Source organism: Oratosquilla oratoria, chromosome 1 (genome assembly GCF_046742065.1).
Source record: "Oratosquilla oratoria isolate Oo_2021 chromosome 1, ASM4674206v1, whole genome shotgun sequence".
Lineage (NCBI taxonomy): Eukaryota > Metazoa > Arthropoda > Malacostraca > Stomatopoda > Squillidae > Oratosquilla > Oratosquilla oratoria.
Window position 1 is genome coordinate 49,988,524 of NC_134777.1, and position 26,378 is coordinate 50,014,901.

Below are 26,378 nucleotides of genomic sequence, written 5' to 3' on the forward strand. Positions count from 1 at the left end.
AAAGACTATTCAAGAATTTAAGAAAAATCTTGCTGCTGAAAGATACAAAGACGGGTCACTACGAGCATAGCTCCCTTCCTGCATATGAGTAATACAACTAGGTAAATACATATTTTTTACTTTTTTTAGGAATGTCCCCTGTGGGGCTACAGGGAGAAGGATGCCTGGTCCCAATCCCCGTCCCTTTTTTCTCGCCTCTTACGATCCAAGTGGAAATACTTGGTGGCAGTATTCTTTTGCCCCCACCACAGGGTAGGTAGGCAAAAAAGGAAATGAATATTCAGAGAAATTGTACAGGACAGTAACAAGGGGTTGGGGGACAGCATAACAGAGGGACAGTCATAATATAAAAGTGTCATCATTTCTCTATGAACAGAGTTTTCCTCTATCACAGACAAAATGATGTGTGGCTCTGGTCCGTAGGGCCCCATATAGACCCTAAAGTATCAACTGCATGCTACTTTGCCACAATAACATGCAGCCAATACCCCAGACAGGGTATTTAATGTTTGCTGGAGAGAGGGTAGAGTGCCGGAGGACTGGAGGAGTGTTCCACTTTACAAGGGAAAAGGGGACAAGTGTGAGTGTAATAGTTTCAGAGGGATTAGCTTGTTAAATGTAGTTGGGAAGGCTTATGGGAGGATCTTGATTGAGAGGATTAGGAGAGGAACAGAGGGAGTAATTGGTGACGAACAGTGTGGATTTGGGATGGGTACAGGTTGTGTAGATCAGGTTTTTGTGGTAAGACAGATATGTGAGAAAGCTATAGGAAAGGGGAAGGATGTTTTTTTGGCTTTTATGGATCTGGAAAAGGCTTACGACAGGGTAGACAGGAAGGCACTGTGGGAGGTTTTGCAGATATACGGAATAGGAGGAAAGCTTCTAGGAACTGTCAAGAGTTTTTATGAGAGTAGTAGAGCATGTGTCAGGATTAGAAATGGAGAGAGTGAGTGGTTCGAGGTAAAGGTGGAACTTCGTCAGGGATGCGTTATGTCGCCCTGGCTGTTCAACTTGTACGTGGATGGGGTGGTGCAAGAGGTAAATGCAAGGGTAGTGGGTCAGGGATTGGAGATGGTTGAAGAAAATGGAGGAACGTGGGAGGTGAGCCTGCTGTTGTTTGCGGACGACACTGCGCTTGTGGCAGGTTTGGAGGAGGGATTGAGGAAGTTGGTGACAGAGTTTGGGAGAGTGTGTGAAAGAAGAAAGCTGAAGATAAATGTGGGTAAAAGTAAGGTGATGAGATGTACAAGGGGTGAAAGTGGCGGCAGACTGGAAGTGAGCATTGACCTCTTCACTTCGGGGCACATCGCACGTCTGGCAGCATTAGCTGCCCCACGTGCGATGTTGCGTCATAATAATTGCATTATAAAAAATAAAGTCAGTGCTCAATCGCTCGTTCTCTTTCACCCGTGAATATTGATAACCATAGAAAATATGATTAAGCCAGTTTGGAGAGAATGAGGGTCACGCAGGTACGACTACAATAAATATAATCAAGACGGCGACATCGGCATCATCGCGTACCCACTTGCTCCTCATGATGCCTACGTAAGCGTCACCGTATGGAAGTGGTTAAGGGAGAGCAACTGGAGGAAGTGGATAGTTTTAGATACTTGGGTGCAAATGTGGCAGGAAAAGGTGGAGTGGAGGTGGAGGTAGAATGTAGATTGAGAGAAGCGAGTAAATGCCTTGGTGGATTAAAAAGTGTAATTAGGAATAGACATTTGGGAATGGATGCTAAGAGGAGACTGTATGAAGGAGTGATTGTACCAACAGCACTGTATGGGGCAGAAACATGGAACATAAGAGAGGAAGAGAGAAGGAGTTTGAATGTGTTTGAGATGAGGTGTCTGAGAAGTATGATGGGGGTTACTAGGCTAGATAGAGTGAGAAGTGAGGAGGAGAACAGGGATGGTAAGGGAGTTGTGAGATAGGGTTGATGAAAGAGTATTAGGATGGTTTGGACACATGGAAAGAATGAGTGAAGAAAGACTAGTAAAAGAGGTATGGAAGGCAGATGTGGAGGGAGTGAACATGAGGGGACGTCCTAGGATGAGATGGATGGATGGGGTGAAGGGGGCTTTGGGGAAGAGGGGAATGTCTGTTGAGGAAGGATGGGAGAGGACAGAAGACAGGGGTGAATGGAGAATGGTTGTATATGGATGATGTTGTGATGCATGAGGTGGAATGGGTGGGGGGTTGGGGGGTGAGGTAGTATGTGTGAGCAAAATTTGACGCAGCCCGAAGGGATTTCTCCCCGTCTTCTCCTTTTATGCATGGGGGGACGGAGAGGGGGGGGGGGGTCGCCAATTTAATGAAGTGGCCTTGCTGTGGATGTGCTGTGTCTTGCGACACTGCTTCTGACCCAGGGCAGTGGACAAGGTGCAGGGATGATCCGTCATCCGGGGGAGGTGCTAAGATGGGAGGGAGGGTGGAGGGGAGTGGAGTGTATTTAGGGATGGAATGGGTGGGAATGATTTTATGCATTTTTCTTTTTGGCTACCTCCCTTGTAAGGGGGAAAAAGCCTTGGTATATGTATGTAAATACACATTCACATATATATGCGTAAGGACACATAAAAGGTCATTTTCCCTTTATAAGGGGCGTGGCCAAGTCAAAGAACAGATCCATTTCATACATATAAAAACATAATTTAAGACCCTCCTGTCACAGCACTTTGTGGATGAAGGGTCATTTCTGTTCCCTACCATATTGCTTAGGTTGAAGGCAATGCAGTAAGATGAAGCATTTCCACAGCATGGCCCAGCAGCTGGAGCTGATTTATCACTATTGCTCTATCATATGGTGACCTCTCTCTTCATCCACTCAAAATCTTTTTGCAAACAAGTACTACAGATAATTTTGTATACAAAGATTCTGACAAATACCTGTGCCTGATACTGCTCTAGTAGCACGTGTCCTGGAAACTCGGGTTCAGGAACGAGGGCAAATTTGTCAATAACCAGTTGCAAGATGTGGAGACCCTCCAGTCGTAATTGGTCACTGTCACTGGTGGCCCCCATGAATCCCATTCGCACCAACTCACTTAGATGTAGCACTAAGTAATCACCTGATCCAAGAAGATGAATTATTTCACACAACATTCAAAATATTATCCTATTTATATCTATAATCATGTTTATTATGAAAATTATAAGGCATGAATATGTATTACTGAAATTTTGAAGTAAAGTGAAAGGTTGACAAAATTTGTTTTCATATGAAGCTAATATGTTTTTGTGGGACCGGCAAGGTATGTATTGGGTCCAGTTCTTAATATCAGTTTTAGCTAAAAATGGAAAGTAACAAAGAAGAAATAAGGATTAACGAATCAACCAAGAGGGGACTGGATATATCCAGAGTCGAGTCCCCATTGGGAGTTATACAAAATGTCTAAACAATACTCTGAAGACGACTAACAGGTACATCAATGATGCTTTATTCTCGGGATTTAGGAGGCAAAGGGAAACAATGAATAAAACTTTGGACACTGATAGAGATATTAGGATTAGCAAAGCAATAAGGAATCGAGAAATTAACAACTTAGCAGAAGAATTGATTGATTCAAAATTAAACCATAAAGCTTTACAACTAGAGGTATCCAACTTACACACAACTAGCAAGGTGATACTAAGACAATTAAATGAGCTAAAAAGTGAACTGAGTGCGATAAAATGAGAAAATGAAAGCAAGGAAAATGAGCTTAGAAATACAAATGAAGAACTGAAGAAAGAGGTTAAAGAATAATTACAAGCAGTAACTGAAAAGATGAAAGAATCAATCAAAGAGACCGATCTGAATGAAATAAAAAATCAGTGGAAACAGGAACGTGAAAATCAAAAACTCTCAAAGAAATAGTATAGCAGCAGGTAGAAGAGAATGCAAAGGAAACAGTGATCAAAGAAAAGGAAAATTGGGTGAGAGACTCAGTGGACAAAAAGAAATGCATTGTGGTTTACGGTATTAATGAAAAACACAATGTACACAAATACCAGAGAAAAAGAAGAGAATGAAATTGCAAAGGAGATACTAAAAGTGGTTCAAGACGAGGGACAGAATCTGGAAAAGGAAATCAATGACGTACATAGGAAAACTACAAACCAATGAAAATCAAACTAAGAATTCAAATGATAACAGAAGAAATACTATCAAAAGCAGCGAAACTAGAAGTGAAAAATACAAAAATGTGTGGATAAAAAAGGAAAAGAATGAAGAGGAAATAGAGAAAGATAGGGCACTGAGAAGTGAAGCCAAGGAAAAAAATCGAGAAAAGAACAGACTGAAAAAAATTAGTTTTTTTGGAGAGTGCTGGATCTGAGACTGAGAAAATGGTACATTAGAAAAATGGAAACATTAACCAAAAAAGAGAAGAAAAGAAAAAATCAAAAGTGGCATATACAAACATGGACAGTATGATTTCTGGAATAAATGAATTGAACAACTATTTGTCAATAGAGAAACCAGACATAATGGGAATTGTGGAGACAAAACTAAAAGGTCCTATACAATCAAGTATGGTGAGACAAGGTTTACACAACCTTTGGTAAATAAAATAGAATGGACAAACAGGGGGGAAGAGACATGCTATTGACTAGAAAGGACCTAAATGTAATAAAGGCAACAGAAGGAAAGGACAATAAGGAATTGATCATAATTAAAGTTGAAAATAGCAGTATGAAAAGTAGAATGTTCATAGTTGTATACGTGTCCCCAAAACTAAGACTTGAACTGACAGTGAACACAAAAATTACTAGAAGACACAAAGAATGAATTAACCGCGAAACTGAAATATGGAGAAAACATAGTAATTATGGGTGACTTTAACGCAAAGGAAATAGGGAAGAATTGACAATGGGAGGTGGAGAGGAACACTGGGGCAATGTACTATTGGATATGACCATTGATTACACACTGACTCAATGGGTAAAAAAAAAAAAGTAGATACTGACAAAACAAAGAATCATCAAGATTAGACTTGATATTCACCTGTGAGCCTGAAATTGTGAGAAATAAACTATAGGACACCAACTGGAAGGAGTGACCACGTACTAATAGAGTTTGAGCCAAAATGTTATGGAAAGGAATGAAAAACATATATAAGGAAGATTATTATACAACAAAACTGACTTTGTAAAATTTAGAAGAAAAAAAATTAAAAATGCTAGCTGGGAAAAATGTAATTTTCGCAGGAAAATTAATTTTTCCCTGATACAAACCTGAGGTACTCCTTACACTAGGATACTCTCGCGTAGCGCGAATATTTCTACTGCGAAATTAAAATCCTCACTCTGGGTCTGGGCAACACTTATCCTCAGTAAGGGGCCCCATTGGGGCAAGGGGGGGGGCCCTTGCCCTCCACCACAAGTCTCGCACACTATAACCATTCTCTGAGCCAGGTATGATTTAAGCACAAGGTTGTCAGGCAAGGAGAAGGAACTGTTTAGAGGGGTGGTTGAGGAGGGCCATTAAAGGTAAGGAGTACCTCAGGTTTGTATCAGGGAAAAATTAATTTTCCTGCGAAAATTACATTTGTTCCGAAGAATACAAACTCTTCGGTACTCCTTACACTAGGAGACTCGGACTTAGGAGGGAAGGAAGTTGTTATCTAGCCTGGGAAACCGCTGTAAGGAAAATCTAGTGTGCTAAGACTATGTTGACCAGACCCCTATACATTCCCCTCACTTTGAAGTGCACCCCTTTCTGTTCCCTGGAGTGGAGACAGAAAGGTTATAATCACTTTTGTACCACTGAAGGGCTTGAATTGATTCCCTTGGAATGCTTGAGAGCCCGCGGGTGAGGTAAGGGAATGTAAGAGTATGAGAAGGATTTTAGAAAGTTATCCCTGCAGTTGCCGAGCCAGAACCTGGATGAGTTGTCAGGGTCGGCTGTGTGCTCTTGAGGAGGGGTATATCATTTTCAGGACTTCTTGGGCGGCCACTATGGGGCCCAAAGATAAGTTCCCTAAAGATTCCCGCATAACTTCTTTGAGGTAAAAGGAAGTGAACGTATTCTGGCTCTTCCATATACCTGCTTGAAGAACCTGGTTGACTGACCGATTCTTACTGATGACTAGGGAGGTCCCTACTGCCCTCAGGTCATGGGCAATCTGTGTGGTTCATGTCGCAGGCTCTGCGGATGACTTCCATTGTCCAGTAAGAAATGGAATTCTTAGTGATGTGCTACCTTTAGTAGAGATGAACAACCACTTTAATTCTGGTCGAAGATGTTCGGTTCTCTTGAGGTAGGTCCGGATGGCTTGTACCGCCGAGAGGGAGATCTTCCTGGACTTCCTGAGGACGTGGAAGGAGGCGATCTCAGGAATGGTGGCTCGAACTGGGACTAACTTCCTGGAGTGGCACCATTTTGCAAAGGCGCATTTCCCTTGATAAAGGTTAGCTGAGGAAGAGCAAATAGGAGCGGACATGTCCTCAACCACTTCTCTGGGAAAACCCTTCTTTAGGAGGATCTGGACTATAGTCTGAACGCGTGAAGATTGAGTGCTGAAGGGTTCTTGTGCCAAGGCCCGTTGATGGGTGGATACAGAAGATCTGGTCTTCCCTGAAGGGCCAGAGGCTCTTCTACTGCTAGCTAGAGGGCGTCCGGAACCATGGGGCTTCGGGCCACCAAGGAGCGATCAAAGTCATCCGAAGGTAGGATGCGTGTCTTGCTCTGAGGAGTACCTTCTGGAGCAAGGGAATGGTGGGAAAGCGTAGGAGTCCAGGTTGTCCCAACTTTGCAGAAGAGCGTTTTCTCCTGCTGTCAGAGGATCCAGGAAAGGGCTGAAATATATTGGGAGTTGGTGATTCCATCTCATTGCAAAAAGGTCCACTAGAGGGGAGCCCCATTTGCTGAGGATGAAGTTCGCTACCTCTCGATAGAGGGACCATCTGTGTTGATTATCTGATTCTTCCTGCCGAGGTGGTCCGCCCAGACACTCCTCTTCCCCGGGATGTAACGGGCTTTGAGTGACACCTGGAGATTCTTGGCTAGGTTGAGGATGTCCATCATCAGAAGGCATAGTTCCTGGGAGACTGTGCCCCCCTTGCTCGTTTAGGTAGGCTACTACCAAGGAATTGTCCGACATTATGCCCACTACTTTTCCTGAGACTTGATCCTTGAAGTGACGGAGAGCCAGGAGTACTGCTTTCAACTCAAGCCAATTGATATGGGCTGTCCGCTCGACTGTGGACCAGGAACCGCTGATGTGATCGTCGTTGAGGTGGGCTCCCCAGCCCTCCTTGGAGGCATCGGAGAACAGGAGGACTTCGGGGGGAGATGGGCCGAGGGGCATCCCCATGAGAAGGTTGCATGGGCCTTCCACCAGAGAAGAGAATCCTTGACTTCTTCGGTGAGGGAGATGTGTTGTAGGGGTTCTCCCTCTTGCGGGGCCCACTGAGACTTGAGGAGCCGCTGTAGCGGTCGCATTCTTTGTCTACTCCAGGGGATTAATTTCTCTATGGAGGCCATATGGCCCAGGAGGATTTGGCATTGTGTAGCCGTCAGGAACCTGGTCGATAGTGCCTGTGCAACTAGAGATGCGAGATTCGGGATCCCCTTTCCTACTGGGAAGGATTCCATTAGGGAGGAGTCCAGGACCATACCCAGGTACGTGACTCTCTGTTCTGGTAAGAAATCCGACTTTTCCGGGTTGACTACTGTGCCCAATTTCAGGACAAAGGTTAGGACCATTCTCAGGTGTTCTTGGCATAGCTGGGCGGAATGCATCTTGGAGGTCCAGCGACACCATGAAGTTCCCTTCCCTGATAGACGCCCTTACGGACTCTGGGGTGGCCATTCGGAACTTCGTCAGGGAAAAGGAACTTGTTGAGTGGAGACAAATAGATGACTGGTCTCCACACCCCTGTTGTCTTTTCTACTAGGAATAGCCGTGAGAAGAACCCTGGGTCCGGAGTCGAGACTTCCACTAAAGTTCCTGTCTGGAGCAGAACGGAGGATTCCTCCGCTAGGGCCCGCCCGCGAGCCGAGTCCGGGTGGAAGCTGCTGACTTGGATGGGATAGAGGGAGAGGTTTGGGACAGTGGAAAAGGGAAGACAATAGCCCGTCTTAATGACTTAGTAGGTCCAGTCTTCCGCCCCGGCCTCTTCCCATGCTCTCCAGTAGAGGGAGAGGCAACCCCCTATCTTGTGCGGAGGGGCTGGCGAATTCCTAGGAGTCCTGTGGGGGAGTCCGGAGCCTCTATAATGTTTGCGTCGAGGATCTCGGAGTCCACCATATCCGGGGGAATCAGCGCGTGGGTGAGCATAAATCTCCCTGAGGAGGGGGTCACTGGGGTTCCCCGAGGATGGTGTCTCTCCTGTGGGACTCGAAGTTGGCTCAGGACGTTGAGAGACAGGAAACCTGATGCTTCAGGGCTCTGCTCGCGCTTGCCAAAAAGCCTGGAGGTCGCATTCTTCCTGGGGTTGTAGTGCGGGTAAGAACTCCCACGCCGAGGCAAGGAGGCGTTCTAGCCAGGAGTTCACCGCCAGGGACAGAGCCAGTGATTGAAGGTGGGAGCTGACTTCCCTGCCAGAGAGGAGGACGTTTCGCCTGCGCAGCGACTCGGCGTCCGCCTAACCAGCTCTGGTAACCTCGCCGGGATCGAGGCTGCTCCGAGGGTTGACCCCGATGGGGTGTAGAAGCGCTTCTGGTGTTCCAATGGGACCGGAAGCCAACGCGTCTTCTCGGTCGTCCTTGTTGCGAGAGCGTCGGAGGCCTGGGCCATGGCTCTCGCCGTCTGCGTACTCCATGGAAGGTGGAGGGGAGGAGGCTGGGCTTTCTGAGAGTTGGCCGTCATGAAGATGTCAGACTCGAATGTGGCTTCCTCTGCTTTCGGGTGGCCCAGTCGATTCGCCCTCCGAACCCTCGCGAGGACGTCCGAGAAGGAAGGAGGGACCACCATCGAGGATTCCGACTGGGAAACGGGAGGGGAAAGGGAGCGTGCCACCCCTACGGAGCTGTGGACATCGTCGTCGGCGTAGGAGGGGTCGGCACGGGCAGAGAGGAACCTCACGCTACCATCCCGGTCACTGATGGGTACAGAGGGGGGCCGAGCAAGTGGAAGATGGTCGAGGGGGGCCCTTGGGGGCGGTGACTCCTCACGAGCTTCCGTGCGGTGCACGAACCGCGCTTGAGAAGCGCGGAAAAATTCCCGTTGGGCCTCCATCTGTTCCTTCAACGTAGTGACGAGTGAACAGAGAGTGGGGAGGAGGTCCGGGGAATGTCCGGGGAATGTCCACTTGGTGAGTCCCGCCTGGGTGCGGATGGTCCGGGAGACGCCAAGGGGAGACTGCCTCCAATGGACGAAGCTGAGTCACCCACGACGAACGCGCGCGTGGGCACATCTCGGGCTTCCTGCCCACCGGGCATAGAAAGGGTTCCGGCGATGACCCGGCTCGTCTGACGACGGGTGGAAGGTGGATGTGGGGGACCACCTGAGGAGAAGAGGCCGACGCGCTCCGAATCTCCGAACTCGGCTCCTTTGTCCGTGGGGGGGCGGAGCCGCCGGACGCATCCGGGAAAAATCTCGTACCCGGGGGGGGGGGTTCGCGGGGGCGGCTATGTACAACCATTCCGTTTACTACGCTTAGGAGGGGGGAGACAACTGTCCGCGTCCTCCGCCGACGTAGCATCCGGTCAGCGAGAAATACCGCGTCTGCAACCTCGTCCCTGATCTCTGTCCCTGTGAGCAAAGGGCATGGAAGGTCACCGTTGATCACCCGGCTCTTTGTGCGTACTGCGGGATTCCTGAGTAGAAGAGACTAAGGGGCTCTTTGCCCCCCCCCCCCTTTGTCCGTGCCGGCGTCGAGTTTCGGGGGCAGCCGCAAGCGACCACATCCGGGAAAAATGTCATACAGGAACGGTAGCTAGCGGTGGTGTTGACGCGCATGTCCGGCTACGCTAACCGTCCTGGTTTGAAGGAAGAGGACAACTTGGCCTGAGAATGACTCGAAGTGGCGTTGTACCACCTTCCTGGCGACTGTTGAGTTTCTGGGATGGGCGAGGGCAAGCCGCAAGCGACCACATCCGGGAAAAGCTCGTACAGGAACGGTAGCTAGAGGTGGCCTTAGGCGCATGTCCATCTACGCTAACCGTCCAAGTTTAAAGGAATAAAGGACAACTTGGCTTCCTGTCTACTACGCCGTGGAGGAGGGAGAGAATGCTCGTCTCCTCCGAAGCCGTAGGCCGCCTTCCCATGTTTTTGGGGGGGTGAAGAGGGAAGCCATTTTCTATGCGTGCGCACCTGTCCCTTTATCTCCCTGCGGCGAAACCACAACAATACTGGAACCAGATTCCATACAGGAACGGTAGCTAGCGGTGGCGTTGACGCGCATGTCCGGCTACGCTAACCGTCCTGGTTTGAAGGAAGAGGACAACTTGGCCTGAGAATGACTCGAAGTGGCGTTGTACCACCTTCCTGGCGACTGTTGAGTTTCTGGGATGGGCGAGGGCAAGCCGCAAGCGACCACATCCGGGAAAAGCTCGTACAGGAACGGTAGCTAGAGGTGGCCTTAGGCGCATGTCCATCTACGCTAACCGTCCAAGTTTAAAGGAATAAAGGACAACTTGGCTTCCTGTCTACTACGCCGTGGAGGAGGGAGAGAATGCTCGTCTCCTCCGAAGCCGTAGGCCGCCTTCCCATGTTTTTGGGGGGGTGAAGAGGGAAGCCATTTTCTATGCGTGCGCACCTGTCCCTTTATCTCCCTGCGGCGAAACCACAACAATACTGGAACCAGATTCCATACAGGAACGGTAGCTAGCGGTGGCGTTGACGCGCATGTCCGGCTACGCTAACCGTCCTGGTTTGAAGGAAGAGGACAACTTGGCCTGAGAATGACTCGAAGTGGCGTTTGTACCACCTTCCTGGCGACTGTTGAGTTTCTGGGATGGGCGAGGGCAAGCCGCAAGCGACCACATCCGGGAAAAGCTCGTACAGGAACGGTAGCTAGAGGTGGCCTTAGGCGCATGTCCATCTACGCTAACCGTCCAAGTTTAAAGGAATAAAGGACAACTTGGCTTCCTGTCTACTACGCCGAGAGAATGCTCGTCTCCTCCGAAGCCGTAGGCCGCCTTCCCATGTTTTTGGGGGGGTGAAGAGGGAAGCCATTTTCTATGCGTGCGCACCTTTCCCTTTATCTCCCTGCGGCGAAACCACAACAATACTGGAACCAGATTCCATACTTACAGTGAAGGGTAGGATACCCGGTGGCGGTTAAGGGAATAATACAGGGAATGGAGAAGCACTTAATAATGCCAGGACACAGGATGGCGTAGGGAAAACCCCGATGAAATTGAAGGACGACGAACTCCTTAGCGTCCTTAGAGTGAGCTGGCGACAATCGAAGCGGATTGCTTGATTTTCGGCACCGACGTAAACAGTGACTTGGATGCCACGCCAATAAAGGAATTTGACTGAGAATCGGCCCATTAAGGGGGAAACCGAAAAAAAAACTAAACATGCAGTAGAGAGATGTTAACGCGGTCACTACTGCGAAGAGAATGGTTATAGTGTGCGAGACTTGTGGTGGAGGGCAAGGGCCCCCCCCCTTGCCCCAATGGGGCCCCTTACTGAGGATAAGTGTTGCCCAGACCCAGAGTGAGGATTTTAATTTCGCAGTAGAAATATTCGCGCTACGCGAGAGTATCCTAGTGTAAGGAGTACCGAAGAGTTTGTATTCTTCGGAACAAATTTGCAAATGATGAAACAAAGATGGAAGAGAAATGGAACATCTTTAAAGAAATATATAAGGAGGGTATAGATAAACATGTGCCTACATGGTATAATAAAAAGTGTAACGATGCTAAAGATAGAAGAGACAAAGCTTGGAAAAGATGGAAGAGACAAAAAAAGTGACTAAATGGTAAACATACATCAAACTGAGTGATGAATATGTAGACATACGCTGAGAGGAAAAAAGAAAATATGAAAATGATATAATAGCAAAATGCAAAGATCAACCTAAACTATTTTACAGATATGTAAACGATAACTTAAAAGACAAACATGAAATAGTGAAACTGTGTGAAGGAAATAAAGAATACACAGATGTAGAAATGGCTGAAGTAATAACCAGACACTTTAAGTCTGTATTTACAGTTGAAAGCTCACAAATGTGGGAAGATGGACACCAAGAAAAATACCCCAAAATGAAAGAAATAATGGTGACACAGAAAAAAATAAGGGATCAAATAAAGAAACTTGATGTCAGAAAGTCACATGGGCCTGACGGAATAGTGAACTGGATATTAAAAGAATGTATAGATGAACTCACGGATAAAATACACAAGATAATTGACTTCTCACTCAAAGAAGGAAAAGTACCACAAGATTGGAAAAATATAAATATTGTACCAATATATAGAGGAGGAGATAAAGAAAATCTAACGAACTATAGATTGGTATCCCTTACAAGCACAATTGCAAAAATATGCAATAGTTATAAAAAATAAATGGACTAAACACTTGGAAGAGAACAAAATACTAAACCCCAACCAATTTGGATTTAGAAGTGGAAGATCATGTACTACAAACTTAATATGCTTTTAGTCAAGATTAGTAGAAATAATACAAGAAAGAGACAGCTGGGCAGACTGCCTTCTTGGACTTACAAAAGGCTTTTGACACAGTACCACACAAAAAGCTATTAAGAAAAATTGAAACAATGGGTGGAATACAGGGAAAATTATTGGAATAGATGAAAGACTTCTTGAACGGAAGAAAAATGAGAGTGATACCAAGAGAAAAGAACTCAAATTGGGTAAATATGATAAGTGGAATCCCCTAAGGCTCTGATATTGGCTCCAATAAGGTTTGCTATTTATATAAATGACATGGATGAAGGAATCAAATGTTATATAAACTTCTTTGCAGATGGTGCAAAACTATTAAAGAGATTAAGTACAGAAGATTGCAAATCTTTTCAAGAAGACCTGGACAAAGTCTAGAAATGGAGTATAAAGAATGAAATGAATTTCATCATTAAGAAATGTAGTTTAATAGAATTTGGAAAACGTAAAAATAGAATATCCGGTCAATACAAAATTGGTACAAAGGAAGCTACAAAAGTAAACTCAGAAAGAGACCTAGGAGTAATTATCTCAAATGACATGTTACCAGACAAACATGTAAACAAAATAGTTGGAGAAACTTACAATTTAATAAGATCAATGAAAGTGGCCTTTGACTACATGGACAAGGAAATGGTAAGGAAAATACTAGTTATACTGATAAGACCAAAATTAGAATATGCAGCATCACTATGGACACCTAGTACAATAAAGAACAAAGAAAATATAAAGAATTCAAAGAGCATTGACAATGATGGCACCAATACTTAGCAAGTTGACATACGAACAAAGATTGGACAAACTAAACTTACTAACTCTGGAACAAAGAAGAGAAAGAGGCGATTTGATAACCATCTACAGAATTATGAAAGGGATGGAAATCCTTGATAGGGATGACCTACTTAAATGGGACAGAAGAAATACAAGAGAACATGAGAAGAAACTTAAGGACAGTTACAGAAGAGATTTGAAAAAGAACAGCTATCCAAACACAGAGTAAAAGATACATGGAACAAATTGAAAGAGAAAATAGAGTGCTAAAACTATACATGATTTTAAGAAAGAACTGGATGCGGAAAGATACAACTGCGGGTCACTACGAGCATAGCTCTTCGCCCGCAAAATACAACTAGGTAAAAACATATACATATACCAATGGCTTTTTCATCCTTACAAGGGAGGTAGCCAAAGACAAAGGCATAAATCCACTCCCACTCATTTCATCCCCCACGTACTCCACTCCCACTCATTTCATCCCCCACGTACTCCACTCCCATTCACCATCCTCTCCTTCCCTCTTTTCTTGGCTCCTCCTGGATGAAAGGGCATCCCTGCATCTCCCCCACTGCTCTGGGTCAGAAGCAAGGTAGGAAGAGACAGCACATCCACAGCAAGGCTGCTTCATTAATCGGTGAGCCCTCTCTCTGTCCTCTCATGCAAAAAAGAGATGGGTAGAAATCCCTTTCGGCTGCATCAAAATATCATTCACACATACTCCCCCACCCCCTTCCATGCATCACAGCATCATCCATACATAACCATTCTCCACTCACCCCTATCGTCTGTCTTCTCCCTTCCTTTCTCAATAGACATTCCCCTCTTTCCCAAAGCCCCTTCTAACCTATCCATCCATCTCATCCATGGTCACCCCCTCATGTTCACTACTTCCACCTCTGCCTTCCACACCTCTTTTACTAATCTTTCTTCACTCATTCTTTCCATGTGTCCAAACCATCCCAATACTCTTTCATCAACCCTATCTCCCATCTCCCTTTCCACCCCCACTCTCCTCCTCATCTCTCACTCTATCCAGCCTAGTAACCCCTAACATTCTTCTCAAGCACCTCATCTCAGACACATTTAAACTTTTCTTCTCTTATGTTCAATGTTTCTGCCCCCATACAGTGCTGTCGGCACAATCACTCCTTCATACAATCTTCTTTTAGCATCCGTTCCCAAATGTCTATTTCTCATTACACTTAAATCACCCAATACATTTACTTGCTTCTCTCAATCTACATTCTACCTCAACCTCCACTCCTCCCTTTTCCCCACATTTGCACCTAAGTATCTAAGGCTATCTACTTTCTCCAGTGTCTCTTCCTTAATACTCACTTCCAATTTACTGCCATCCTCTCCCCTTGTAAATCTCATCACCTTACTTTTACCCACATTTATCTTCAACTTCCTTCTTTTGCACACCTTCCCAAACTCCAATCACTAACTTCCTTAATTCCTCCCCTGATCCTGCTACAAGCACAATGTCATCAGCAAAAAACAACTGGCTTATTTCCCATTTTTCTCCATTTTCTTTAACCATCTTCAAACCCCTGACCATTACACTTGTGTTTACCTCTCGCACCACCCCATCCATGTATAAATTGAACAGCCAAGGTGACATAACATATCACTGGCGAAGTGCAAAGTCCCACCTTTACTTCAAACCACTCTCTCCATTTCTAATTGCTAACACAGGCTCTACTACTCTAGTAAAATCTCTTGACTGCTCTTAACAGCTTTCCTCCTATCCCATATATTTACAATACCTCCCACAGTGCCTTCCTGTCTACCCTGTCATAAGCCTTTTCCAAATCCATAAAGGCCCAAAATACATCCTTACCTTTTCCTAAAGCTTTCTCACATATCTGTTTTACTACAAAAACCCGATCAACACAACCCCTACCTGTCCTAAACCCACACTGTTCCTCACTAATTACTCCCTCTGTTCCTCTCCTAATCCTCTCATTCAAAACCCTCCCATAAGACTTCCCAAATACACTCAATAAACTGATCTATCTGAAAATACAACACTCATATTTGTCCCCTTTTCCCTTGTAAAGCAGAAATATACAGGCACTCCTACAGTCATCAGGTACTCTACCCTCTTTTAGACAAACATTAAACAACCTTACCAGTCAGTCCACCATCACTGTACCTCCCTTTTTTAGACACTCTGCATGACATCCATCTAACCCAGGTGCCTTAGCTGCTCTCATTATTCTAACAACTGCTTTCACCTCATCTTTTCTCATTTCTCCTCCATTTTCCTCATTCATCACCATCATTTTCTTAGCTATTCCAATAGCAAATACCTTTCCCTCCCTATCCTCCTTCACACTTAGCATACATACATATATATACCAAAGGCTTTTTCCCCCACTTATAAGGGAGGTAGCCAAAAAACAAAGGCATAAAAACCACTCCCACCCATTCCACCTTATCACACTCCACTCCCCTCCACCCTCCCTAAAATACTCTACCCATCTTCCTCTTAATACTATCTCTTCCATTATCATTTCTCCATCTGCATCTTTTACCTTTCCTTCTCTACTTGAGTCATCTCCTCTTACTCTCTTAATTTCCTTCCTGTCATACTCTTACCCCATTTTTCATCTGTTCTCTTTGCTTCCTTTATCTTATACTTTATTTCTCTTTTCTTTGTACCTCTCATATGATTCTCTCATCCTATTTTATAACCAATCTGTGAATGCTCATTTCTTCTCTTCTACAACCTTCTTTGCTTCATCATCACAGCACTCACTAACCTTCCTTATATTTTCTCCCATCCTCCTTGTTCCACACACCATCTTTGCACACCTTGTGACTCCCTCCTTGAAACATCCCCTTCTCTCCTAGTTCTACTATATCTTTCACTCCCTCCCACTCTTCTCTCAGCTTCTCCTTGTATTCCTCTTTTTCTTTCTCATTTAAACAGTTTACTCTAAGCACCTCCTACCTTCTGTCCTTTTCCTCTTTGTCTATCCTCCACTTTCATCTTACCTCCCACCAAAATTATCTGATATTGTTCCACTCTCTCCCCTTAGAACATGTACATCCAAATCTCTCCCATGTGTACTTATGCTTGACTTTCTTCCTAAACACTGTACAGTAATAATAAAAAAATTCTTAGACAAGTACCTTTCATCTTTGTTGTCTGAATTTCTCTTGCTAGTGCTAAATCAAAATGAGCACGATTGCCTTCACATTCCTGAATGATTTTGGCCACACACTGTGCAGCAAACACTCGTGTTGTCCAGCGAGGAGGGACACTTGGGTTGGGATCTGGGTCTCCTCCAGTATGAATCTGGATGCTGTCATCCTCATCTCCCTCTCCCAATTCTCCAGTAACTTCATCTTGACTGCTTTCTAAAAACAAAAAGAAAAAAATGCTTTTGTATTTCTTTGGAGATTCATCAACACTTGTTGATACAGAGTTGCTTAATTCTCCTCTCATTACTTATTGGGTTTGATCTGAAAAGAAAGTGTCTGGAATCTACTGGTTTATGAATGTGGTATTCCACATCACTTTCCTGGAAAGTGCACAAAGTATGATGTAATGCAACTTCCTGAAAGGAATAAAAATCCTTGAAGTTTAGATACAATCAAGATAAATAATATTCTTTTGCATTTCCTAATCTGCATGACTGCTATGACAGCCAAGAGTGTTAGAAAATGATGAAGATGAGAGAGAGAGAGAGAGAGAGAGAGAGAGAGAGAGAGAGAGAGAGAGAGAGAGAGAGAGAGAGAGAGAGAGAGACAGAGGTAGAGAGAGAGGGAGAAAAAGGGAGAGAGAGAGAGAATGACAGAGGGAGGGAGGGAGAGAGAGAATGAGAGAGGGAGAGGGAGAGAGTGAGAGGTAGAGAGAGAGAGAGAGAGAGAGAGAGAGAGAGAGAGAGAGAGAGAGAGAGAGAGAGAGAGAGAGAGAGAGAGAGAGAGAGAGAGAGAGAGAGAGAGAGAGAGAGAGAGAGAGAAAGAGAGAGGGAGAGAGAAAGAGGGAGGGAGAGAGAAAGAGGGAGGGAGAGAGAAAGAGGGAGGGAGAGAGAAAGAGGGAGGGAGAAAGAGGGAGGGAGGGGAGGGAGAGAGAAAGAGAGAGGGAGGGGAGGGAGAGAGAAAGAGGGAGTGAGAGAGGGAGAGAGAGAAAGAGACTGGGATAGAGAGAGAGGGGGGAGAGAAAGAGAGAGAGAGAGAGAGAGAGAGAGAGAGAGAGAGAGAGAGAGAGAGAGAGAGAGAGAGAGAGAGAGAGAGGGGGGGAGAGAAAGAGAGAGAGAGAAAGGGAGGGATAGAGAATGGGAGAGAGAGGTATCAAGAGAGATAAAAGAGAAAAAGAGAGAAAAAGAGAAAAATAGTGGAGAGAAGAGAGGAGGATAGAGGAAGAGGGAGAGAAAAGAGGAAGAGAGAGGAAGACAAAGAGCAGGATAAAGATAGGAAAAGAGAGAAAAAGAGGCAGGAAGAGGGAGAGGAAAAGGGAGGGGAAAGATGAAAACAGAATGAGAAAAAAAAAGAGAAAAAAAGAGAGAGGAGCAGCTTGAGTATTATATTATCTACTGATATCAAGAATTCAAACCTTAAGGTTTCTAAATGCCTTCACCAATTATTCATAAGATCAGCTGAATCTTCCTCCTACCCACCTGAAGCACTTGTAAGAACCTCCCTGCAGAGTGTCAGCCACATGTTGAGATGTGAAGTGGCCAGTGACTGAAGTGTGGACGTGAGGGTATGGTGAACATGTTGTACCAGCACACAGTCAGTTTCTGTATCCAGCAGACTGAAGAGTATGCCTGGCAAGCCATTCTCTGTCATTACAATCCCTAAAATAGAAAGATTTTTTTTTTTTTTCCCTTATTGAAAGGCAATTCATGAAAATGAAGAAATTATTCTATTGTCCAAAGTCTCACTTGCTGGAGACCTATGGCTCTCAGATACCCATCAATGAACACCAGACTGGCCCATAAATCATTCAACATTCAAAGAATTAATACTGTGTTGGTGTCTTGAGAGGCAGCTGTGGGGCAGTGTAAGATAAGATGGTCAGTTTCTGCTGCCTGATAGTTCCATTTGGGGCAGCTTGTTTCCATGGCCAATATTGTTCTGTGTTGGTCTTAGTGTTGTACGGTGACCTGAATGCAGCTATGCTAGTATGGTTCTTGTATCTCTTGGGAGGAATTTTCCTGTGGAGCTAATGTCTGGGGGAGTGCTGAGGTAGAAGGATGTTTCGTGGCCAGTACTTTAGTGTTTGATATATGATTGGGTGTGAATGTATCTTTATCTGGATTCAGTTGGTTGTGGTCATGTGATGCAATGAGATGGGTAAGTAGAGTTAAGGTCTCCTGTACAAAACTAGGTACCTATTATTTTCATGTGATATTCTATGGGAGAATTTTGGATCCTTTGTGCAGGTATTCTATTGGGGTGGTTTTGGTACATATACCAAGGGCTTTTTCCCCATTATAAGAGAGGTTACCAAAGTCATACATACATATACCAAAGGCTTTTTCCCCCTACATGGGGGGGTAGCCAAAAAGAAAAAGGCATAGAAACCACTCCCACCCATTCCATTTCCTATATATTCCACTCCCCTCCACCCTCCTCCCTCCCTCTTATCTTGGCATCTCCTGGATGATGGGTCATCCCTGCATCCAGTCCACTGCCCTGGGTCAGAAGCAGTGTCGCAAGACACAGCACATCCACAGCAAGGCCGCTTCATAAATTCGGCGACCCGCCCTCTCTGTCCCCCCATGCAGAAAAAGGGAAGATGGGGAGAAATCCCTCCGGGCTGCGTCAATTTTTTTTCTCATATATACTTCTCCACTCCCAATCCCCCACCCACTCCCCCTCATGCATCACAGCATCCTCTATACACAACCCCTCTCTATTCACCCCTATCTTCTGTCCTCTCCTGTCCTTCCTCCAGACATTCCTCTTTTATAATGCCCCTTTCACCTCATCCATCCATCTCATCCTAGAACACCCCCTCATATTCACCAAAGTCAAATGGCATAAATTCACTCACCCCCATTTCATACTCACATACTCCACTCCCTTTCACCACCCCTCCTTCCCTCTTTTCTTGGTTCCTCCTGGATGATGGGTCATCCCTGCATCTCGACCACTGCCCTGGGTTTAGGTACATCCTGTTATTATTCTATATGATTACTTTATACTGTATGTTGTCTACGTTTTTCTAATTGATGAGAACCATATTGTGGAAGTGTAGTTGAGTGGGGTTCTTAAGAGCCACTTGTAGACTATGATAAGTTTCCTTCTACTGTTCAAAACTGATGCTTGATACTGATTTCAGTTTATTTTCTTACTGATTTTCACACTCAGATCTTTGATGTGTGAGTATCAAAAGTAAGGTGCAGAATTTTCGAGTTCATTTCAAATGGAAGGGTTTGGCCATTCAGCTTTACTATTCCATGTTTCATCGAGTTGAAACCACCCATCCCTCCCTCTTTTCTTGGCTCCTCCTGGATGATGAGTCATCTCTGCATCTCACCCACTGCCCTAGGTCAGAAGCAATGTAGTAAGATACAGCACATCCACAGCAAGGCTGCTTCATTTAATCAGTGACCCCCCACTCTGTCCCATCATACAAAAAAGAGAAGATGGGGAGAAATCCCTCCAGGCTGCATCAAAATATCATTCACACATACTCCCTGCAAGATAAACAGGGCAATGTAATTGAAAGACTTTTTTCATTACAGTGATTATCAATACTGATACTGCTAACCTTGATCTGGTCCCTCCTCTGTAGTAAGGCTAAGTGCATGTTCACACACTTCACGGGCTTCACGTTGGGACAGCTGCCTTAAACAGGACACCGCAGCTCTTCGTAACAGGAGGTGATTGCTATTCAATTTTTTCTGTATCATTGAGAAAAATTAAAGTACATTAATGATCATATATACATAGTACCATATAGTAGCTGTGGAGGGATCAATCTATTTATTGTAGTTGGTAAGGCACATGGGAGGTGTAGTGAAATGATTAATGATTAGGACTACCTAGTTGCTCATCTACATGGACTAAGTGCCTTGCGCATAGTGTGCAAATATGAGGTCAAGGAGTTTCTCTGATGGTTGGCATAGTGAAGGCAATGTCACTAGCTCTCTTACCCAACAAGGGTTGGGGTTTCTTTTGATACTAGATTCATTGTTATTGTACACATCTTATTTCTACCTATCTATATACCAAGGGCTTTTCCTCCTTACCAGAGAGGTAGCCAAAGTCAAAAGGCACATACCCATTCCCACCCTTTCCACCCTCTCATCCGAGCTCTTCATGTTAGCTCCTTAGCTCCTCATCTTATTTACAGCAGAAAATGATAAGTTTTTGAGTGACCTGTCTCTAGTGAGCACACAAAATTAAAAACTACCATGTGTGTAGGGGTTCAATACACATGTATTACCACAATGAAATGTGCATAATTCTGTGCTGAATAGGTAGTTCATAACAAACAACTTTTAGAAATACTCACAACCAAGGTGGGCACCAGTGTTGAAAGGTTAACATGCCTTGGTGCAAACATGTGTAGCTGTTGAAGGCATGCAGTAGCTTCTGCTTGGACCAAAGGATCATGATGCTCTTGCATGATGCCACAGCCACACAATAGTGACCAACGTGCCATGACCACACTTCCACTTGTACCTAATAATTTTGAGTAGAAAGTTAGCCATGGAACAAATCTATTTAGTAACATCTTACAAACTTACCATACTCACAAAAAATGGAAAATATCAATAAGAATCAAACTAACATTTTATGGGTCACACTATGTCATAGACATTTATATGACTCCTTTCCTCTATAATTCACCTACACATTCACTCTTCCATGTGAATACTTGTATGTGCTCCCAAATAATTAAATTACTCAACTTTCTCTGGGCTCTCATCGTACAAACTCATGTCCAACCCACTACCATCATCAACCAGTCAGTTACCCCAGATCTCTGTTGCAAGAGGCCTACAGCTGCCTGCTAACTGACCACAACCACCAAATGTGCCCATAAGTCACTTAGCAAAAAATACTATAAAGGTGTATATGGATTGTTTGTGTGGAACACTGAAGAGTGAGGTGTTATGTGTCTTCAGTGTGGTTCCATCAATGTGGCCAGGCCTATTTTGTGTTAGTACTGTATTAATGCTGGATGGTGTCCTGAATGTAACTGTGCTAATGTGGTTCTTATTTCTCTTGAAAGGGATTTTTTCTGTGGGGATGATGACTGGAGAGTGTTGGAGTACTGAGTACGGTGGATGTTTCTTGTAGCAAGCTGCTGCTATTTTTTTTTTTTTTTTTAGCTGTGTTCAGCTGAAAGTGCTTGCATGATATATGGAGACTGGTGAGTGGTGTTTAAGGTTCTAGCATTGAACTGTACCTATCATTTTTATATAATGCAATATAAGGAGGATTTTAGTTTGTGTGTGCAGATGTCCTACTGGGATGGTTTTTGTAGATCCTGTCATTACTCTCAGTGCTTTATTGTTGGTTAAATGTTTACATAATTTGTTTTACTGATTGTTGGGAACAACACTATAGAAATATAACTTAGGGTGGATAGAGTGAGAAACAAGGAGGTGAGGAGGAGAGTGGGGGTGGAAAAGGAGTTGGGAGATAGGGTTGATGAAAGAGCATTGAGATGGTTTGGACATATGGGAAGAATGCGTGAAGAAAGATTAGTAAAAGAGGTGTGGAAGACAGAGGTGGGGGTAGTGAATATGAGGGCATGACCAAGGATGAGATGGATGGGTGGGGTAAAAGGGGCATTGGGAAAGAGGGGAATGTCTGTTGAGGAAGGGAGAAGACAAAAAATAGAAGTGAATGGAGAATTGTTGTGTATGGATGATGCTGTGATGCATGGGAGTGGATGGGGGGTGAGGAAGTACTTGTGAATGATTTTTTGACAGCCTGAAGGGTTTTCTCCCCGTCTTCTTTTTTTCTGCACAAGAGGATGGAAAGGGGGTCACCAATTAAATGAAGCAGCCTTGTTGTGGATGTTCTGTGTCTTGCTACATTGCTTGTGACCCAGGACAGTGGGCAAGATGCAGGGATGGCCCATCCTCCAGGAGGAGCTAAGAAAAGAGGGAGGGAGGGGTGGTGAATGGGAGTGGAGTATGTGGGGATGAAACGGGTGGGAGTGGATTTATGTCTTTGACTTTGGCTACCTCCTTTGTAAGGGGGGGAAAAAGCCTTTGGTATATGTATTACAAATTGCTTGAAGTTAGTAATTAGAGTTTCTTTATATTGTCTGAACTCAATGGATTTTGGTAGGTTTATCTGATATGTGGGTTGAGGGTCATATAAGCAACAAATGTGAGACCTGAAATTTTAGGGTTGTTTTCCAAAAGACAATAGTTTTGTCTGCTGGAAAAGAAGCCTAAAAATCTTAGGATCCACATCTGATTTGGAGGTGTTGCAGATGTATGGGACAGGGGAAAAGTTAATGGGAGTCAAAAACACTGATGATAGTAGTAGGTTGTGTTATGGTTGGAAATTGTAGGAGTGAGTGGTCTGAAGGGGTGGGGCTGCACCAGCATTGTGTAATGTCACCTTGTTTGTTCAATGTGTATATGGATGGGGTAGTACATATGAACATATATCAATGGCCTTTTCTCCCTTATATGGGAGGTAGACAAAGTCATAGGAATAAATCCACTCCCACCCATTTCATCCCCACACACTCCACTCCCACCCATTTCATCCCCACATACTCCATTCCCTCCCTCTTTTCTTGGCTCCTCCTGGATGATGGGTCATCCCTGCATCTCATCCACTACCCTGAGTCAGAAGCAATGTAACAAGACACTGCACATCCATACCAATACTCTTTCATCAACCCTATCTACCAATTGCCTTTCCATAACCGCCCTCCTTCTCAACTCCCTCGTTTCTCACTCTATCCAGTTTTGTAACCCCTATCATACTTCTCAGGCATTTCATGTCAAACACGTTTAAACTCATCCTCTCTTATGTTCCATGTTTCTGCCCTATACAGCACTGTCGGCACAATCACTCTTTTAGAAAAATCTCCTCTTAGCATCCATTCACAAATGTCTATTTTTCATCATACTTCTTACTCACCTAACCATTTACTTGCTCCTCTCAATATACATTCTACCTCCACCTCCACTCCTCCCTTTCCGGCCACATTTGCATCCAAGTATCTAAAGCTATCCACTTCCTCAAGTCTCTCCCTTAACACTCCCAATTTACTGCCATCCTCTCACCTTACTTTTACCCCCATTTATCTTCAACTTCCCATACTCCAAACACTAACTTCCTCAACCCCTCCTCTGATCTTGCTACAAGCACAATGTTGTCAGCAAACAACAACTGGCTTATCTCCCACTTTTCTCCAATTTCTTTAACCATCTCCAATCCCCAAACCAGCACCCTTGCATTTACCTCTCACACCACCCTATTTATGTATAAATTGAACAGCTAAGGTGACATAACACTTCCCTGACCTTTACTTCAAACCACTCACTCCTTCCATTTCTGATTCTAACACAAGTTCTACTACTCTTGTAAAATCTCTTAGGAGCTTTTACTCTATCCCATATATCACCAGTATCTCCCACAGTGCCTTCCTGTCTACCGTCATAAACATTTTCCAAATCTATAAAGGCCCCAAAAACATCCTTATCTTTTCCTAAAGCTTTCTCACATATCTGCCTTACCACAAAAATCTGATCTATGCAATCCCTACCTGTCCTAAACCCATACTGTTCCTCACTAATTACTCCCTCTGTTCCTAATCCTCTCAATCAAAACCCTCCCATAAGCCTTCCCAACTACACTCAACAAATTGATCCCTCTGAAACTACTACACTCACACTTGTCCCACTTTCCTTTGTAAAGCAGAACTATACAGGCATTCCTCCAGTCCTCCAGCACTCTACTCTCTTTTAAACAAACACTAAACAACCTCACCAGTCAGTCCACCATCACTGTACCTCCCTTTTTTAGGCACTCCACATGACACCCATCTATCCCAGGTGTCTTACCTGCTTTCATCCCTTTAATAACTCCTTTCACCTCATCTTTCCTTATTTCTCCTCCATTTTTTTCACTCACCACTCATTTTTTTAGTGCTTTCCACTGCAACTACCTTTTCCTATCCTTCTTTACATTCAGCAACTCCCTAAAATATTCTGCCCATCATCCTCTTATTGCTGTCTCTTCCATTATCATCTATCCATCTGTACCTTTTACCTTTTCTTCCCTACTTGATTTGCCTCCTCTTCCTCTCTTAATATCCTTTCAACACCACTTCCTATTACTTGAAACATTTTCTATCATATGCTTAGCCTACTTCACATCTGCTCTCCTCTTTGCCTCCTTTATCTTATGATTTACTTTTCATTTCTACTTTTCATATGCTTCTTTCGTCCTATTTTGTAACCAATCTGTGAAAGCTCATTCTCTTCTACAACCTTCTTTGCTTCATCATCCCACCACTCACTACCCTTTCTTCTATTTCTTCCTGTCCTTGTTCCACACATCATCTTTGCACACCTTGTGAATCCCTCCTTGAAATATCCCCATTCCTCCTCCACTCATAGTTCTACTCTATCCTTCACTCACTTCCACTCTTCTCTCAGCTTCTTCTTGTACTCCTTCTCCTTTTGTTCCCCATTTCAGCAGTTTACACTAAGCATCTCTCTACCTTCTGTCCTTTTCCTTTTTCTCCATCTATCCTCCACTCCAATCTTACCTTCCACCGAAAAATGATCTGGTATTCCCCTACTCTTTCCCCTTTGAATGTGTACATCTAAAACTCTTCCTATTCCTCTCCTGGTTACCACTATATAATCAATTAACCACTTCAGTATGACTCAAATTCTCACACACAACATCACCTGTCATATGAAATTTATATCACACTACTCACATTATAAAATATAAAGTCACTGCTGTATTACTCATTCTCTTTTACTCTCAGTATTAATAAATACCCTGAGGTATTAGCTGCATGTTATTGTGGGGTTAAAAGCTGCTCAGTAGCATGCAGCTGATACTTAAGGGTCTATATGGGGCACCCCTATGGACCAGAACCACACATAATTTTGTCTATGGTAGAGGAAATCTCTGTTCGTAGAAAAATTATTATACTTTATCATACTGTGATTGTTGCTCTGTTATGCTGTCCCCCCACTCTTGTTACTGTCCTGTACCATTTCTCTGAATATTAATTTCCTTTCTTTGCCTAACCCTGTGGTGGGAAAAAAAAAATACTGCTACCAAGTATTTCCACTTGAGTCGTATGCAGTGACAAAAATGGAATGGGGATAGGACTAGGCATCCTTCTCCCTGTAGCCCCACACACCTATGAGAGGGTATGACAACTGCTGCCAAAGCTGTCAGACTATGGCTTTTAAGTTTGCTCAACTCAAAACAATAATCAAATAACTGATTACATCTTACCTTGCAATTCAGGCCCAACTGTGGTAATGAGAGCTTGGAGACATTTGCCAATGCACTGGTGCACATCCACAGTATGTGGTGGAACTGAGAGTAACAATTCTAACAACAAAGAAAGTGAAGGCTCTACATAACTCCTGAACATTGGCCCTCCAGAGTCAACAATAAGTGATAATGCATGGAGGGCCCACACCTGTAAAAGTATTGTGATAATTTAGTAACTGCTTTAATCATATGTGAGAGAGAGGGAGAGGGAAAGTAAGAGAGGGAGAGGAGGAGGAGGGGGAAAGAGAAATAACACATATTATATCTGTGAGAAAGAGAACAAGAGGAAGAGATAGAGGGGGGAGAAAGAGAAAAGGAAAGAACAAGAGATGGAGGGATAGGGAGAGAGAGAGATGTGGAGAGAAATGCAGGAGAAAGATATATATAAAGATATATATATGTATGTATATATATATATATATATATATATATACATACATATACCAAGGCTTTTTCCCCCTTACAAGGGAGGTAGCCAAAAAGGAAAAGGCATAAAATCATTTCCACCCATTCCATCCCTGAATACACTCCACACCCCTCCACCCTCCCTCTTATCTTAGCACCT

At 44.2% G+C, this 26,378-nt stretch overlaps 1 protein-coding gene across 6 annotated transcripts in view; it reads right to left on the bottom strand.

The window, feature by feature from the left end:
• The window catches only part of LOC143036389 (HEAT repeat-containing protein 5B), a 164,475-nt gene that overhangs the window by 59,302 nt on the left and 78,795 nt on the right, over nt 1-26,378 (bottom strand). For all 6 annotated transcript variants that reach the window (XM_076207786.1, XM_076206277.1, XM_076207031.1 and 3 more), the window contains 6 exons: nt 25,772-25,961; nt 20,823-20,992; nt 20,076-20,208; nt 17,974-18,153; nt 16,484-16,711; nt 2,890-3,071 (listed from right to left, as the gene is read on the bottom strand). In XM_076207786.1, the coding sequence (XP_076063901.1) occupies nt 2,890-3,071; nt 16,484-16,711; nt 17,974-18,153; nt 20,076-20,208; nt 20,823-20,992; nt 25,772-25,961 (1,083 nt within the window). The remainder of the gene's footprint in view (nt 1-2,889; nt 3,072-16,483; nt 16,712-17,973; nt 18,154-20,075; nt 20,209-20,822; nt 20,993-25,771; nt 25,962-26,378) is intronic.